At 55.7% G+C, this 14293-nt stretch overlaps 1 protein-coding gene across 5 annotated transcripts in view; it reads left to right on the forward strand.

Annotated features, from left to right (window-relative positions):
• MYH14 (myosin heavy chain 14) overlaps positions 1-14293 on the forward strand; it is an 82419-nt gene that overhangs the window by 7167 nt on the left and 60959 nt on the right. For 4 of the 5 annotated variants that reach the window (XM_080827938.1, XM_080827936.1, XM_080827937.1 and 1 more), the window contains exons 3-10: positions 2242-2398; positions 6172-6199; positions 6327-6429; positions 6998-7018; positions 8005-8097; positions 8758-8821; positions 10937-11035; positions 12031-12171. In XM_080827938.1, the coding sequence (XP_080684064.1) occupies positions 2242-2398; positions 6172-6199; positions 6327-6429; positions 6998-7018; positions 8005-8097; positions 8758-8821; positions 10937-11035; positions 12031-12171 (706 nt within the window). The remainder of the gene's footprint in view (positions 1-2241; positions 2399-6171; positions 6200-6326; positions 6430-6997; positions 7019-8004; positions 8098-8757; positions 8822-10936; positions 11036-12030; positions 12172-14293) is intronic. The other variant, XM_080827935.1, reaches the window with a different exon arrangement.

Genomic DNA, 14293 nt, shown 5'->3' on the forward strand with positions numbered 1-14293 from the left:
ACGTCGGAATTAGCACCCATTCCCTGACCTGGGAGAGGGGAAGCCATTGGCCCCACAGCAGTTAACGCTAACGTATTAAGCACGTGTGGCCCTCCAGGGCCCTTGTCATGCTGTGTACGTGCAAGACCAGCCTGTGGTTGGTTCCCAGCCACCCTATGTGGAAGTGCTGTTCTTTTCCCCGTTTGATGAAAAAGTGAGTTCCAGAAAGCTCAGGGTGCCTGCTGCAGCCATCAGCCAGAAGGTGTTAGAGGTGTGATCCAGCTACACCCTGCTTGTCTTGGGCCCGGGCTTTGTCGGTATTTGTTCGACTGGCTGGCGGATGATGGGGAAGGCAGCGTTTGCCCGGTGGGTACGGTGTCCAGACCTCCGGAAACCCAGTTTCTGCCACTAATTCCCTATTTGGCCTGGAGTCCCTGAGGGTCTCGGTCCCTTTGCCTGGATGCTTTGGGCAGGAAGGGAACCCATCTGTTTGAGCACACACCATGCTTAGAATCTTTCTAGGTGGTCAGGGTTAAAAGCCCATTTTCCAGGGCTGATGACTGAAGCTCAGGGAGGGCAAATCCCATACACAGGCGGAAACCCAGGATCACAGAGCTTCGAAGTCTGAGTGAGCGCTTAGCTCCCAGGGGATGGGTACCAGGAGAGTCTCGGGATCCACACTTGGGGTGCCTTTTATGAGCCACGCCTTGGGCTGGCTGGTTTTTATTCATTATCTCCCTTAATCCCCACAGCCTCTGCAATGAGGTGGGAAGGAAACCGAGACTGTGGAGAGAATCACTGGGCTGGACGGCTTCAGAGCCCCGAGGGCTGGGCAGCTACTCTAGACCCTTCCACGTGGGTGTCCCCAGTTCTGCCCCCTTGACTCAGGTGTCCCCAGCCCTCATGGCATGCACCAGCCTCCGCCCTTTGCTCCCCGGCCTTGGCAGCCAGCTCAGGTTGCCGTTGGGGGGTGGGTGTCGTCCTGGCAACAAGGTGTGGCTGGCAGGAGGGGGCTGAGGTGGGAGGGTGGCGTGGGGAGTGGGTTCCTCCGCCAGCCAGGAGTGGGGGCCGGGGCGCCAGCAGCCATGAGATACCCTCCTGGGGAATGTGGCCCGGCTGCCCCGCCCTCTGCCAGCCGAGAGCTCCCAGGAGCAGCTCTTCAAGGCAGGGAAGGCAGACACCCAGCAAACCGGTTGTTCGGCTCCCGGCTGGTCACCCACCCTCCCGCCGTTAACAGGTTGGCACCTGGGAGCCGGACAGCCCTCAGTGGCCACACCCTGCTGGGCTTGAGAAGCGCAAGCTGTCCGGGGAGCTTAAAGGGATCCCACTACTAACCCATTAAGGAGCTGGCCGGCTGGCTGGCCGAGTAGCTAAGCGGTTTAATCGTTAACTAGCGAGGCCACTAGGCACCTACCTCTCTGGCTCTTGGCTAGCCAATGCCAGCTAGCTTAGCCCGTGAGCTCTCTGGGCTGGTTTAGTGGGGTGACCAGCTAGCTCTCTAGCAATCCTCACCGCCTCTCCGTGGCTCGAGGGCCTCTGTGTGAGCTGAACCCTGGGCCCATCGGGTGTCAGCACGAATTCAGGGAGTCCATGAACTTGGATGCAAGACAAATTGCATCTTTCTTTTCAGGCACCTTGATCCCGAACGTTAGCGTTTCCTCCCATGAGCGTGTAAGCGGGGCCCATGGGTCTCAGTAGAAACCACAGACTTGCTCTTGTCACGTTTCAGGAACCGTGGTATCTTCTGAAGGTGTTTTATGCATATTCAAGCAAATACATACAAATATAACTATTCCTCCTCTCTCAGCGCAAACAGTCCTCACCTTGTGTTCTTTATTTGATAATGCTTTGGACAGAATTCTGAATCTCTTCACTGCAAGTATCGTAGGGATCTGTTGTAAGAACGTGCATGTGGGTCGTTGCCAGACTTCTGCCATTAGAGAGAGAGCGTGCACGTGGTCATTTTATGTTTGTGTGCATCCAGGTGGTAGGGGGCTGGGACCCAAGTCTGGCTGGCTGCAAAAGCTGCATTCTCTCTCAGGGTGAATCGTTATCCTTAACAGCACCTTTGTGCAATAGGGAAAGATTCTCTTCCACCATCAGCCTGAATGTCTTTGTCACAAATGGTCAAATCTACATTGTCATGATATGAACCGCATCCTTGTGCAGTGTGCAACCTGCCCAGCTGTACACGGCAGTCCCATGTTGCCCTCTAGGCCTCAGACAGGCACCTGAGGCCCTCTCCTTTCTTGCCCATTGCAGACGTACTCTGGCCTTTTCTGTGTGGTCATCAATCCATACAAGCAGCTTCCCATCTATACGGAGGCCATTGTGGAGATGTACCGGGGCAAGAAGCGCCACGAGGTGCCACCCCACGTGTATGCCGTGACCGAGGGAGCCTACCGTAGCATGCTTCAGGGTGAGTGTGGGGCTGGGACATGTCTCTTCAAGGTGGGGGCTATTCTGGGGGTTAAGATAAGACAACAGACCAAGAATTTCAGACTCTTGGGCTTTTTCATGGGGCAGGAGGAAGGGCTGAGTGGATGAGTTCTGGATCCTACCAGACAGGCCCCTTCTTATTTGTCTCCTTGTTTACCCCTTCTCTCCGCAGTATCATCCAGAAGCCAGTTGAGGCCAGGCTTCTGCAAAATTTTCTCTTGAGACAGTGATTCTTAGTGTTCATTCATTCAACACTTAGGTGGTTGACGTGATCCACAATGTCGCAGAATCAAAGTCAGCCCCTTAGATGGTGGGCAGTGTGGGTCACTGGGGACAGCTGAGCAGGTTGTATGAGGACATCCCGGCCAAACAACATAACTCACATGTACTATACATAATGTCATCATTATAAATTATTACATATCTATTTTAACATTTGGTTTATAATTAAATGCAGAATAAATATTTAAAAACTTATGTCTTACTATCATATGACATACAATGGTATGTGGCAATATATCTTTGTTTGTTTTTTGTTTTGTTTTTCATTTATGGCTTTTTTTTTTTAAGATTTTATTTATTTGACAGACAGAGATCACAATTAGGCAGAGAGGCAGGCAGAGAGAGAGGAAGGGAAGCAGGCTCCCTCCCGAGCAGAGAGCCCGATGTGGGGCTCGATCCCAGGACCCCGGGATCCTGACCTGAGCCGAAGGCAGAGGCTTTAACCCACTGAGCCACCCAGGCGCCCCTATGGTTGGTTTTTGCAGCAATGTATTTATACGGTGTGTGTTATGCTTGTATCACATGTCCTGTGCTGTAGTTCTACTGTGGGTCATAATGACGCATTTATAATGCTCAGTGCTGGGGTTCTCGGAGTGCGGCGAGCATCGGCGTCAGCTAGGAACTTGGCAGAAATGCAAACTGGGGCCCCGCTCCAGACCCGTGAAGTCAGAGAAACTCTGGGAGTTTCACAAGATCCCTGGGCTCCCTCTGGGGGTCCGGATGCTGGCACCAAGTTTGAGAACCACTGGTGTAGTATCCAGTATATCGTTATACCCGCATTATGCAGTAGGACACAATTTTGAATTCACGTTATAAATTTATATTTGATCATTGGTGACGCTTCTTTCCTTTGGGTGTATAATCTGATTTGGTATCTACTTATTTTTATGATGGTTTTTAGCCATTAATATATATGAGTTATTATACCTTAGGAACAAATAAACAAACAAACAAACAAACAACAAACAGTAAAGCAGGGGTGAGTGGCTGCTCTGTGCCGAGCACTGTTCATGGATTGACACATTTAAACTTGTGATGAGCAACCCCAGAGAGCAGGTGTGCTCATTATCCCTGGTTTCCGGTTGGGGAAACTGAGGCACCAAGCAGCACCGTCACTGCCTGCAGTCCCACTGGTGGGTGGGTGGCTGAGGTGGGTCTTGAACCCAGGGCTCCTGACCTCCGCCTCCCCATATGTGGGTCACACTGTGTGTCCCATCCTCACCCTGGGCTGGGTGTTGTGGGTTTTGCTGTGTGACTCACCTGGTTCTAATACCCCCCCCCCCAACTCAGCCTCTTGCTTGCCGTGTGACCCTCGCAGAGCAGCTGTCCCTGTCTGAGTCTCTTTCCTCCTCTGTAAAATGGAGACGCTAAGCCTCAGCTGAACAGAATGCGATTCATTGAACCAACTACAATTTGAGCTCCTACCGTGTGTGCCACTTTGTGCTGGGTGTGAGAGAGTCAAAGATGCGAGAGCGAGATCCTGGACCCCAGGGCTCAGGCCCCAGTAGAAAATGGGCCACAAAACAGTGTTATGTACTAACTAGTATATAAAAACTTTTTTGGACTTTCTCTTGGAGTTCTGACCATAGCCCTGTGAGGTAAGGGCTTTTGGAGCCCTGTTTTTGAGATGGGGAAACTGAGGCACGGGGCATCTCAGAGACTGGCCCAATGTCACACAGCAAGACAGAGGGGAGGCTGGGCCTTGAACCCACATCCGTATGGCTCCCAAACCAGGCTGAATGCGTCTCTCCCTTTGGCTTAAAACCACCTACTGGAGACCTCCTGCCCCATTTAAAAACTATCCTGATTTTTTAAAAAGATGTATTTATTTATTTGAGGGGAGAGGGGAGAAGGGCAGAGGGAGAGAGAGAGAATCTCATGCAGACTCCCTGCTGAGCATGGAGCCCTTTGTGGTGCTCGATTTTACAACCCTGAATTCGTGACCTGAGCTGAAATCAAGAATCGGACACTAAACCGACTGAGCCACCTAGGTGCACCCCAAATCATCCAAATCTTTTTTTTTTTTAAAGATTTATTTATTTATTTATTTGACAGGCAGAGATTACAAGTAGGCAGAGAGGCAGGCAGAGAGAGAGGAGGAAGCAGGCTCCCTGCTGAGCAGAGAGCCCGATGCGGGGCTCAATCCCAGGACCCTGGGACCATGACCTGAGCCGAAGGCAGAGGCTTAACCCACTGAGCCACCCAGGCGCCCCTCATCCAGATCTTTTAATCACGGCCTCCAAATCCATCTGCACAATCTCCAGCTCTGCCTTGTCCCCCAGCCTCTCTGACCTCCTTTCTGTCTCTCAGACATTTCCAACTTGGTCTCACCACAGGCCCTTTGCACTGGCTGTGTCCTCTGCCTGGAATGCTCTTTCTCTACCCTCATCCTTTAGGCCTGAGCTGAAACATCACCCCTTCCGGGAAGCCTTCCTGGCCCTCCCCCTCCTCAGTCTTCTTACTACATTACACTAGGGCTTAATCCTGGCTCTGTTGGCATTTGGGGCTGGAGGATTCGTTATATAGGGCATCCTGTGCGTTGTAGAATGCTCAGCGGCATCCCTGAACTCTACTCGGTAGACACTCGTGGGACCTTCCGGTTGCAAGAACCAAACCTAAAATGTCTGCAGACACTGCCAACTGTCAAATCATCTTTGGTTTTACTTTATGTGCTTTTTGTCCCCCAGTTCAAGCAGAAGCTCCGTGAAGGCAGGGACTTTGCCAGTTCCCACCATTGTAGGTGCCTGGCACTTAGTAGGTAATCAGTCATGTCAGACGCAGGGCGAGTGCTGGGGGAGGTGGATGGTGGGAAGCACACTGTGCTCTCTGCTGGGCAGAGGGCCACCGACGGGCCACCAGGCACCAGCACTACCATATTGTGGCCTGTTCCTGTCAATGTCTGAGCCTTGGGGCCAGGACCTTGCTGTCCTGTCTTGGCATCCCACACACCCGGCGGAAGGGGGCCCCCAGGAGGGGCTCACACACTGAAGTTTGTTGAATGAGTTACATTCTGTTCAGTTGGAGTTTTTCAGCTCTGTTTTACAGGTGAGGAAACAGCCTGAGAGAGGGAGAGCTACTTTGCCAGGGTCACACAGCAAGCAAGAAGCTGGGTTGGGGCGGGGTGTTAGAATCCAGGAGTGCAACACATCAGAACCCTTTTGGGCGGAAGGGCGCCTGGGTGGCTCAGTGAGTTAAATGTCTGCCTTCGGCTCAGGTCGTGATCTCAGCGTCCTAGGATTGAGCCCCGCATCGGGCTCCCTGCTGAGTGGGGAGTCTGCTTCCCCTTCTCCCTCTGCCCCTCCCCGCCCCCCACTCATGCTCTCTCTCAAATAGAAAGATAAAATCTTAAAAACAAAAACCTTTTGGCAGGGGGACTTTTCCTTAATCCTTTAAAGGGTGGGGTAAAAAGAGGTCAGGGTCCCCCTAGAGCAGCAACCCTCCAGGTGACATGTTGACCTCTGTCCCTTACAGATCGTGAAGATCAGTCCATTCTCTGCACGTGAGTAATCCTGAAGGACTTCCTGGAGGAGGTGGGGTCCTGGCTGGGTGTAGCTCTGCTTGGAATGGCAGGTCTTACCTGGCATCATTGTCAACCCTTTCCCTCCCCCACTTGTGCCCTCCCACAGCGGGGAATCTGGGGCTGGGAAGACAGAAAACACCAAGAAGGTCATCCAGTATCTCGCCCACGTGGCATCGTCCCCAAAGGGCAGGAAGGAGCCCGGCGTACCGGTAAGTGCCCTGTCCTGGGACACGCTCTGACCCTGCCACCAGCATGCTTTTCCCCATAACCCCCTGCCTCCCTTATGGAGGGCCACAACTGCGAGCCTTCTTTTTGGCTGCCTATGCTGCCCGCACACCTACTATGTGCCTGAGACAGTGCTGGGAGTGGAGGCAGGATGGAAACGGAAAATCACGGGCCAGTTTGTGGCTCCTCAGAACAGCACCAGGTACACAGGAGGTGCCTACAGTCCTGCACGTCTCTCTGCTTATATGAACTTAACACACCAGTGCATGGGTGTCTCTCTCCCGTGTTAAAGATGAGAAACTTAAGGCCCGGCTGAGGAGAGTTGGCTGTCAGAGGTCACACACCCAGGAAGGGCTAGAGAGAATTCAAACCCAGGTGATGTGGCTCCCCCAGGCCACCCTGCCCCACAAGCCTGATTTCCCTAGCCCCTCATGTCTCCCCTCCATCCCCACCACCCAAGACCGCTGGTTCACCTGTGTGTCTGTCCACGTTCCATGTGCCGCGTCCTGGTCTGTGTCCCGGTCCGTGTCTCGTGTCCCGTGACTTCCTCAGGCTGCCAGCACCTTGTCTTATGTGAGTAGCAGGGGATCACCTCGAATCACGCCACCCCTTATGCCACCTGGGTCAGCCCAACCCGAGGTCTTCCCAGCAGGCAGGCCCCAGGACCCTGGTGGCTGCCGGGGAGCCGTGCTGCAGCTTATGTGGCCCTACTGTGTGCGTGCCAGGCCCCATACTGCCATTTAATGCCACCCTTGTGTGTGCGTGCGGTGCTCCCTGCTGTGGTTTCTAGCAGCCCTACGCGGACACGTCCTGGGGCCCATGTTACCATTTAGTGCAGAAACTTCAGGAAACAGTTGATGCCCTTGAGAACCTCGCTAGGAGAGGAGGGGGATTGGTGTTTCCTGAATACCTACTGTGCCCCTGACTCTGACACCGAGGTGCCTGGAGGGAAGTTCAGAGTGGGGTCCCTCTCTTGGAGCCCCCTACTGGGGGAAGGAGGCTACCATCTCTTGAATGCCTATTATGTGCCAGGCAGTTTGAAGCGTGTTATATGGATGGTATAGACTTTTTTTTTCCTAAATTAATCCTGCAAGTAATCCATGAGTCCGTGTTTTTTAACAACAACAGAAAAAGATAAAGTGAAATCCCACTTTTGTCCTCTCCGTCCTCCCCTGGAGTGGTGTCTGCTGTGGACCATTTGATGTGTATCCTCGTAGACCTTTCTCTAAATGCTTACGAACACACATCTATACCTGGAGACGTGGGAGTCACGTTTTGTACTGTTTTTTTCTCGAGGTACTTTTCACTCATGGGGTCACGTTGTAGGTATTGTTCTGCCACAGGATTTTGTTGTGTTTTGTTTTTCCACTCCACGGTGAATCCTGGAGAGGTTTCCTTGTTCCCTTCACAGTAAACTGAAGGGCGAGACCTGGGTGTGGGAGAGCAGGCCCACCTGCGGAGGCACGGAGGCCCCTCACGCACACACGCCCGGCCGGTCATAGCACAGACCCCCGCCCCAGCCTGGTCGTCACTGACAGGCTGTCTCCCGCTCCCTGCAGGGTGAGCTGGAGCGGCAGCTTCTCCAGGCCAACCCCATCCTGGAGGCCTTTGGCAATGCCAAGACCGTGAAGAATGACAACTCCTCCCGCTTTGTGAGTGCTGGGGGAGAGCAGAGGCTGGGAGCTGGGAGCTTTGGGGGTGGTTAAGGGGAGGCAAGGGCTGACTGAGGGAGGAGGGACTGGGGGTCTGGACTCCGGGGTCTGAGGTGGGGGGCTGGGGACCAGGGCTCCTGGGTTTGAGGGAGGAAGGGGCTGGGAGTCTGGACTCCCAGGTCTGAGGGAAGAAGGGTTAGGGGCCTGGACTCCTGGGTCTGAGGGAGCAGGGGGCTGGGGGCCTGGACTGCTGGTCTGAGGGAGGAAGGGGCTGGGGGCCTGGACTCCTGGGTCTGAGGGAGCAGGAGGGCGGGGGTCTGGACTCCCAGGTCTGAGGGAGGAGGGGCTGGGGGCCTGGGCTCCTGGCCCTGAGGGAGGAGGTGTTGGGGACCTGGACTCCTGGGTCCGAGGTAGGAGGGCCTGGGGGCAAGGACTCCTGGGTCTAAGGGAGGAGGGGCTGGGGATCTGGGTCCTGAGGAAGGCAGTCAAGGGGCCCCAGGCCTTGATTCTCCACGGTTGGGACCTCACAATTGGATTGGGGTTCAGATGGAGGGAGAAAGTTGAGATGCTCTGGGAGGGGTGAGTATGGGTTAGGGGGGCTCTTCAGGTCCCCAGTGGGGAAGAGGACTCTCTGCTAACTCCTGACCCCTTCCTTCCCAGGGCAAATTCATCCGCATCAACTTCGACGTGGCCGGGTACATCGTGGGTGCCAACATTGAGACCTGTATCCTCACATAGCGCTTGGTGGGGGGGGGGGGACCTGGTGTCCGAGGAGGGTGGCCCTTGGGATCTCACTGTTTCCAGGAAACAGGTGTTCACACACACGGGGAAGCCTGGCTCCCTGATGTTCAGAAATCGTGCCTCAGTTTCCCCCTCTGTGGAAGGGAAAGGAACCTTGGGAAGGCATAGATGCAGCACCCCCTCCCCCCCCCGGTGGAGGGGGGAGGGTAATACTGCTGTGGCCTTGCGATGGGCAGTGGAGTGACTGTGGCTTACGACAGAGCGGGGACACAGCACAGGCACCAGAGGGAACAGGCATGTGAGGCCAAGTGTGGGGGAGACCAGGGCTAGCTTCCAGAGTCCCCTCCCCATGGAGTCACACAGGATGGGCCACAAGACGTGACAACACGTGTGAGGTGTTGTCCACCAGGGACGCTTGTCAGAGACTCCATCAGTGCCCCAGAGTTCTTTGTGGGGGCCGGTGGCCTCAGCGCCCTCGGCCTATCACGTACCCAAATTCCAGACTCCCCAAGGGAAAGCAGGGGTTCAGCAGAAACCACATTGTTTTCACCAACAGCTTAGGCATGGGGAGCCCCTCCTGGGAGTCAGGGAGCGCTGGGAACCCTCCCGAAATCCAGCTTCCCAGGCGTGCCCGCCTCAGACCTGTGGCGTCAACCCTGCTCTGTGCAGGCAATGTGCAAGCTCGGTAGGGATTTATTTTTTAAGACTGTGGTTTGAGAGAGAGAGAAAGAGAGCGAGCACATATGTGAGCACACAAGTGGGGAGAGGGGCAGACGGAGAGGGAGAAGCAGGCTCCCTGCTGAGCAAGGAGCCCAATTCGGGGTTTGATCCCAGGACTCTGGAATCACAACCTGAGCCTAAGGCAAGTACTTAATCGAGGGAGCCCCCCGGGCGCCCCTCAGCTCAGTAGGAATTTAAAAGATAAAGCACGGAAGCTCCAGGAGTTCAGAATTTAAGAGAGCGGGCGGAGAAATCACACCGACCCAGGTTCGAATTCCATCTCCGCCACTGGGAGGCCAAGGGACCTTCGGCGCGTTCCTTGACCTCTCTGTGCCTCTGTTTCCCCCTCTGCGGAAGAGGGAGGCTCATAGAACCCACTCTCGGAGGACTGGGGGGCAATGAGGGTCAAATTCTTCGCCAGGCGCCCGCCAATGTAGCAAGCACTCCAGAATGAGGGGCCGTCATTAGGAGTTCACGATGGGAACAAATTAGCAATGTCCTTATCCATGTTCATATTCTCAGTTGGTAATTACTAATCAGCCGCATTAACAGTAAACCGCGTGCCCCTTCCCAGAGGTGTCAGAAGCTCAGTCTTCTGCGGTCTGGGGGAAGGCTGGGAAGCAGATGTGGGCGGTAAGGGTTTTCAGAAGAGACCTCAGCAAATAAAGAAATGGGCGTCTCCCGTTTCCTGAGGGTTTGCTCTGCGCCTAGTGCTGTCCTGAGAGCTCTCCCCGTGTGCTCAGTTCCTTGTCCCAGCACCCCTTGTCAGCCCATTTAACAGAAGAAGAAACCGAGGCTTGGTGTGTGCGCCTCCCCCCACCCCACCCTGTCTGTGGGGAACGCCCCCAGGTCCTCCCCACCTTGCCCGAGCAGGTTAATGACCCAGGGCTGTCGGTCAATGGTGTGCAGATCTTGGGCCTGACTCCCCCAGGTAGGTCCCACATTCCAGCTGCTATGCTGAAGGGATGCTGTGTGGTCCGTGAGCGGGGGCCATGGAGGGGCCAACGTTATTCTACTTTAAGGTGGCTTGCCTATTCTTAGAGTGTAAACATGCCATGTGACTTTTCTGGAAGGGAGGAGCCGATAGCCCCCGTGTCTGTATAGGGACACTGAGGCCGGCAGGATAATAATGGCCCGAGATTTTCTTGTAGGGGTTGGCTACCAGGCAGGCAGGGCTCTGGGTGTTTGACACATAGTGACGTATTTACCCGCACGGCAGCTCATTCACGGGGTTCATAAAAGGAAACTGAGGCACATGTGCTCACGTGACATGCCCGAGGCCTGAGCTGAGGGTGGTGGGGGCAGCACAGGCCAAGGGGGCTGGGTGGGCTCCCCTCGCCGCTCCTCACCTATGAAACCTTGACTCCTGGCCACCCAGACCTGCTGGAGAAGTCACGGGCCATCCGCCAGGCCAAGGACGAGTGCAGCTTCCACATCTTCTACCAGCTGCTGGGAGGCGCGGGGGAGCAGCTCAAAGGTCGGTACTGGGGCTCGCAGGGAGGGTGGGGAGGGGCAGCGGGGAGCCCCACATGGGCCTCGGGCATCTCTGGGCCCGAGGACGAGGAATTGGGAGGCAGTCAGTAGGATTTGCAAGCACCTGCTTTAGGTCAGCCTTCTGCTGGGCGGTGGGTTCTGTGCCTCCCCCCGGAGCTCACTGCCCCAGGTTTCTGTTGCACGATGACCTTGACGTCCTCAGGCCCTGCCCCCAGCGCCGGCCGCCCCCGTCCCTATGCTGCTGACCGACGCTGTGGCTCTCTGTCCCCAGCTTCCTCCGGGGTCTCACCCAGCCCGGCCGCGTGGCTCCCCGGCTGCTGCGCACACCCCTTCTCTTCTGAAACCGCAGGGCTTACTCCGAACCTGTGACACCATGACGCCAGCTCCTGCCGCAGCGCCTGCTGCCTCGAGGTCCTGGCGGTCCTGGCGGTCCCGGTTTGTGTGGCTTCGCTGCACCTGCTGCCTCGCCGTGCCCTTTCCTCTGCCTCCAGCCCGAGCTTCCTCCCGTCTCCTCATTGCTCTTCCCGCCTTCTGGCTGAAGAAAGCCCGGGGCTCTCCTTTCCAGGCGGACCCCTGCTGTCGCCAGGCCCCTTCCCCCATAGCCTTGGCTGCCTCCCCCTTCTCCCCCACAAGGCTGCAGGACCCACAGGCCTTCTGCCGCCAGCTCTGCTGTCCCATGACTTCTGCGAGCTCAGGCATCCGCGGCCCCTTTGCTCCTGTCCTGCTTGCTCTGGGCAGTTCTAGGACTTGACAATCTCTGTGGAAGGACGAAAGGGTCCGATGAGGGCTAAGCACCCCCACCACGCCCGGCCCTTCCCATCAAACCTTGAGGAGAGGGTCTTCCCTCATTTAACAGAGGAAGAGACCGAGGTCCCCAGTGGGGAAAGTGAACGCTTGCCCTGGAGGTGGCCATCAGGATGTGAGTCTGACTCCACAGCTCACCCTTGACCTTGGCCTCCATTCATTACCCCCCCGCAGCTGACCTCCTCCTGGAGCCTTGCTCCAACTACCGCTTCCTGACCAACGGGCCGTCATCCTCTCCTGGCCAGGAGCGGGAGCTCTTCCACGAGACGCTGGAGTCCCTGAAGGTCCTGGGATTCACCCCGGATGAAATCACCTGTGAGTGAGCCCTGAGCCCCCGCGAACGGTGGGGCTGGGGCAGTGCGGGGGCAGGCGGGGAACCTGGACATGCATTCCTCAGTTGGGAAAAAGGTACAGGGATGGGAGGAGGGAGGAGGTACAGCTTTAAGGAGGGGATCGGGAAGGGGACACAGAGACGGTGACCTCTGAGCCAAGGCCTGAGGAGCTGAGAGGGTGAGCATCGGTGCTAGCAGGGCATTACCCCCAAAGTAAAACGGTGGGTTATTTTACCAGCAAAATGGATTTATTTGGGAATAACGGAGAATTGTAATTTGGGACAAGCAAGGTAGGATAGGAATCCGGCAAGGGACAGGAATTTTATCTTATGGAGAAGAGGAGGAGGTTGGAAGAGGTTGTTTTGAACAAAAGTCCTTTGGAGAAATCCAAGAGTGGAGGGTGTTGACGGTTTCTCTGGCTGAGCAGCTGGGGCAGCCAATTTCTTGTCGGAGATGCGATGTACATCTTTCCCTGTTGGGGCCTGTCAGTGAGGATTCTTTCCTGTTGAGGATTCCTCTGTTGGTGTCTGTACTTGACATTGAGTAGTGTGACTCCCCACTTCCAGCCTCTCCTTCTAGCCTCCTGAGTCTGCTTTCATGAGGTTTCCCTTACTAATTTTCAGAGAGAGCTAGAAGAGCCTTCTAGGTGAGGAGGATTGCCTGTGCAAAGGCCCTGGGGCAGGAAAATCATGGCATGGTTTGATGAATCCACTTCTATCCTGAGGGGCTGGGACTTTGTCCTGGGGGCACCGGGGAGCCATGGGAGAGCTGGCAGTAGGGCAGAGGCCCCTCTGAGCTGTATGGAGGATGCGTTGGAGGGCCAGAGAAGGCTGAAGCAAAGGCATGGGGAAGACCCTGACAGTGGCCCATTACCCATGTGGCGATGCTTTGCCCCCCACCAGTTTTCACCAGATTGCGTGTTTTGACAGCAGGTCAGCGGAAGTCCTGTATTTGTTTGCTCTGCCGCTGTGACACCCCAGGCCGGGTGCCTTCAGCAGCAGAGACGGATCGTCTCCCAGTTCTGGAGGCCAGAATGCCGAGCTCTGGGTGTGGGCAGGGTTGCTCGGTCCTGGGAGAATCTGTCTGTCCCCTGCAGGCACCCCCCCCACTCCACTGTGATCTCATCTTGACTTAAAGAATTCCATCTGTAACGACCCAAGACCCAAAGGAGGCCACATTCTGAGAAGGCTCGAGGGTCAGGATGTCATCACACCTGTTCTGGGGGGGAGAGGGTACGATTTGACCCATGCCAAGTACGTGTAGGTGGACCCTGTCTTTTTGCAACCGCCTGACTCTTTTCACTGTTTGGATGAACTTGGAGTCCCGTGGAAGAAAGACCCCGATGTCTTGGGCTGAGCTGGCATGACGGGTTTCTTTCTCCTCCCGTCTCTGGCACTGTGGGAAGCTCTGGGAGCTATTGTTGGCTCCAGGGCCAACTGGGAGGGCTGGAAGTCGAGCGAGCGCCAGCTTGGCTGTCTCCCCGGGCTGCAAACAGGCCGGCCTTCTCGGGCGTATTGACACAGGGTCCCAGGCCTCCCCTGCTAGATTGCCCAACCACGGTTGCAAAACTTCCTCCGCCTGAGAGTCTCTGCTCTCCTCCCGGGGCAGCTGGCGAACAAATCCGGATGGCAGCCACTGTGGGGGCCTGGCCTCCTGACACAGGTCACCTCAAGTGACCCTCCCTGTGGCCGCCCCACTGCATAGCCGATTTTTGCAATTCTGAAACAAAACTTTGGAAGTGACATATGTGTGTGGTGACATAATGTGGATGTGCCAAAGGTCATAGTGTGGCAACTGGGTCTCCGGCAGGGCCCCGAGCCCTGCTTTCCCCTGGCTTCCCGCACATCCTTCCAGAAATATTTTCTACATCTAAGAAAGGACACACATTATTTTTCCTCCTTCCCTCCCTCCCTTCTTTCCTTTCCCTTCCTTCCCTCCCTTCCTTCCTTCCTTCTTTGTCAGAAAGAGAGAGAACACAAGCAGGGGGAACGGCAGAGGGAGAGGAGGAAGCAGACTCCCCACTGAACATGGAGCCCGACCTGGGGCTCCATCCCAGGACCCTGGGATCATGACCTGAGCTGAAGGCAGATGCTTAACTGACTGAG

This window comes from Martes martes (genome assembly GCF_963455335.1).
Source record: "Martes martes genome assembly, chromosome: 17".
Taxonomy (NCBI): domain Eukaryota; kingdom Metazoa; phylum Chordata; class Mammalia; order Carnivora; family Mustelidae; genus Martes; species Martes martes.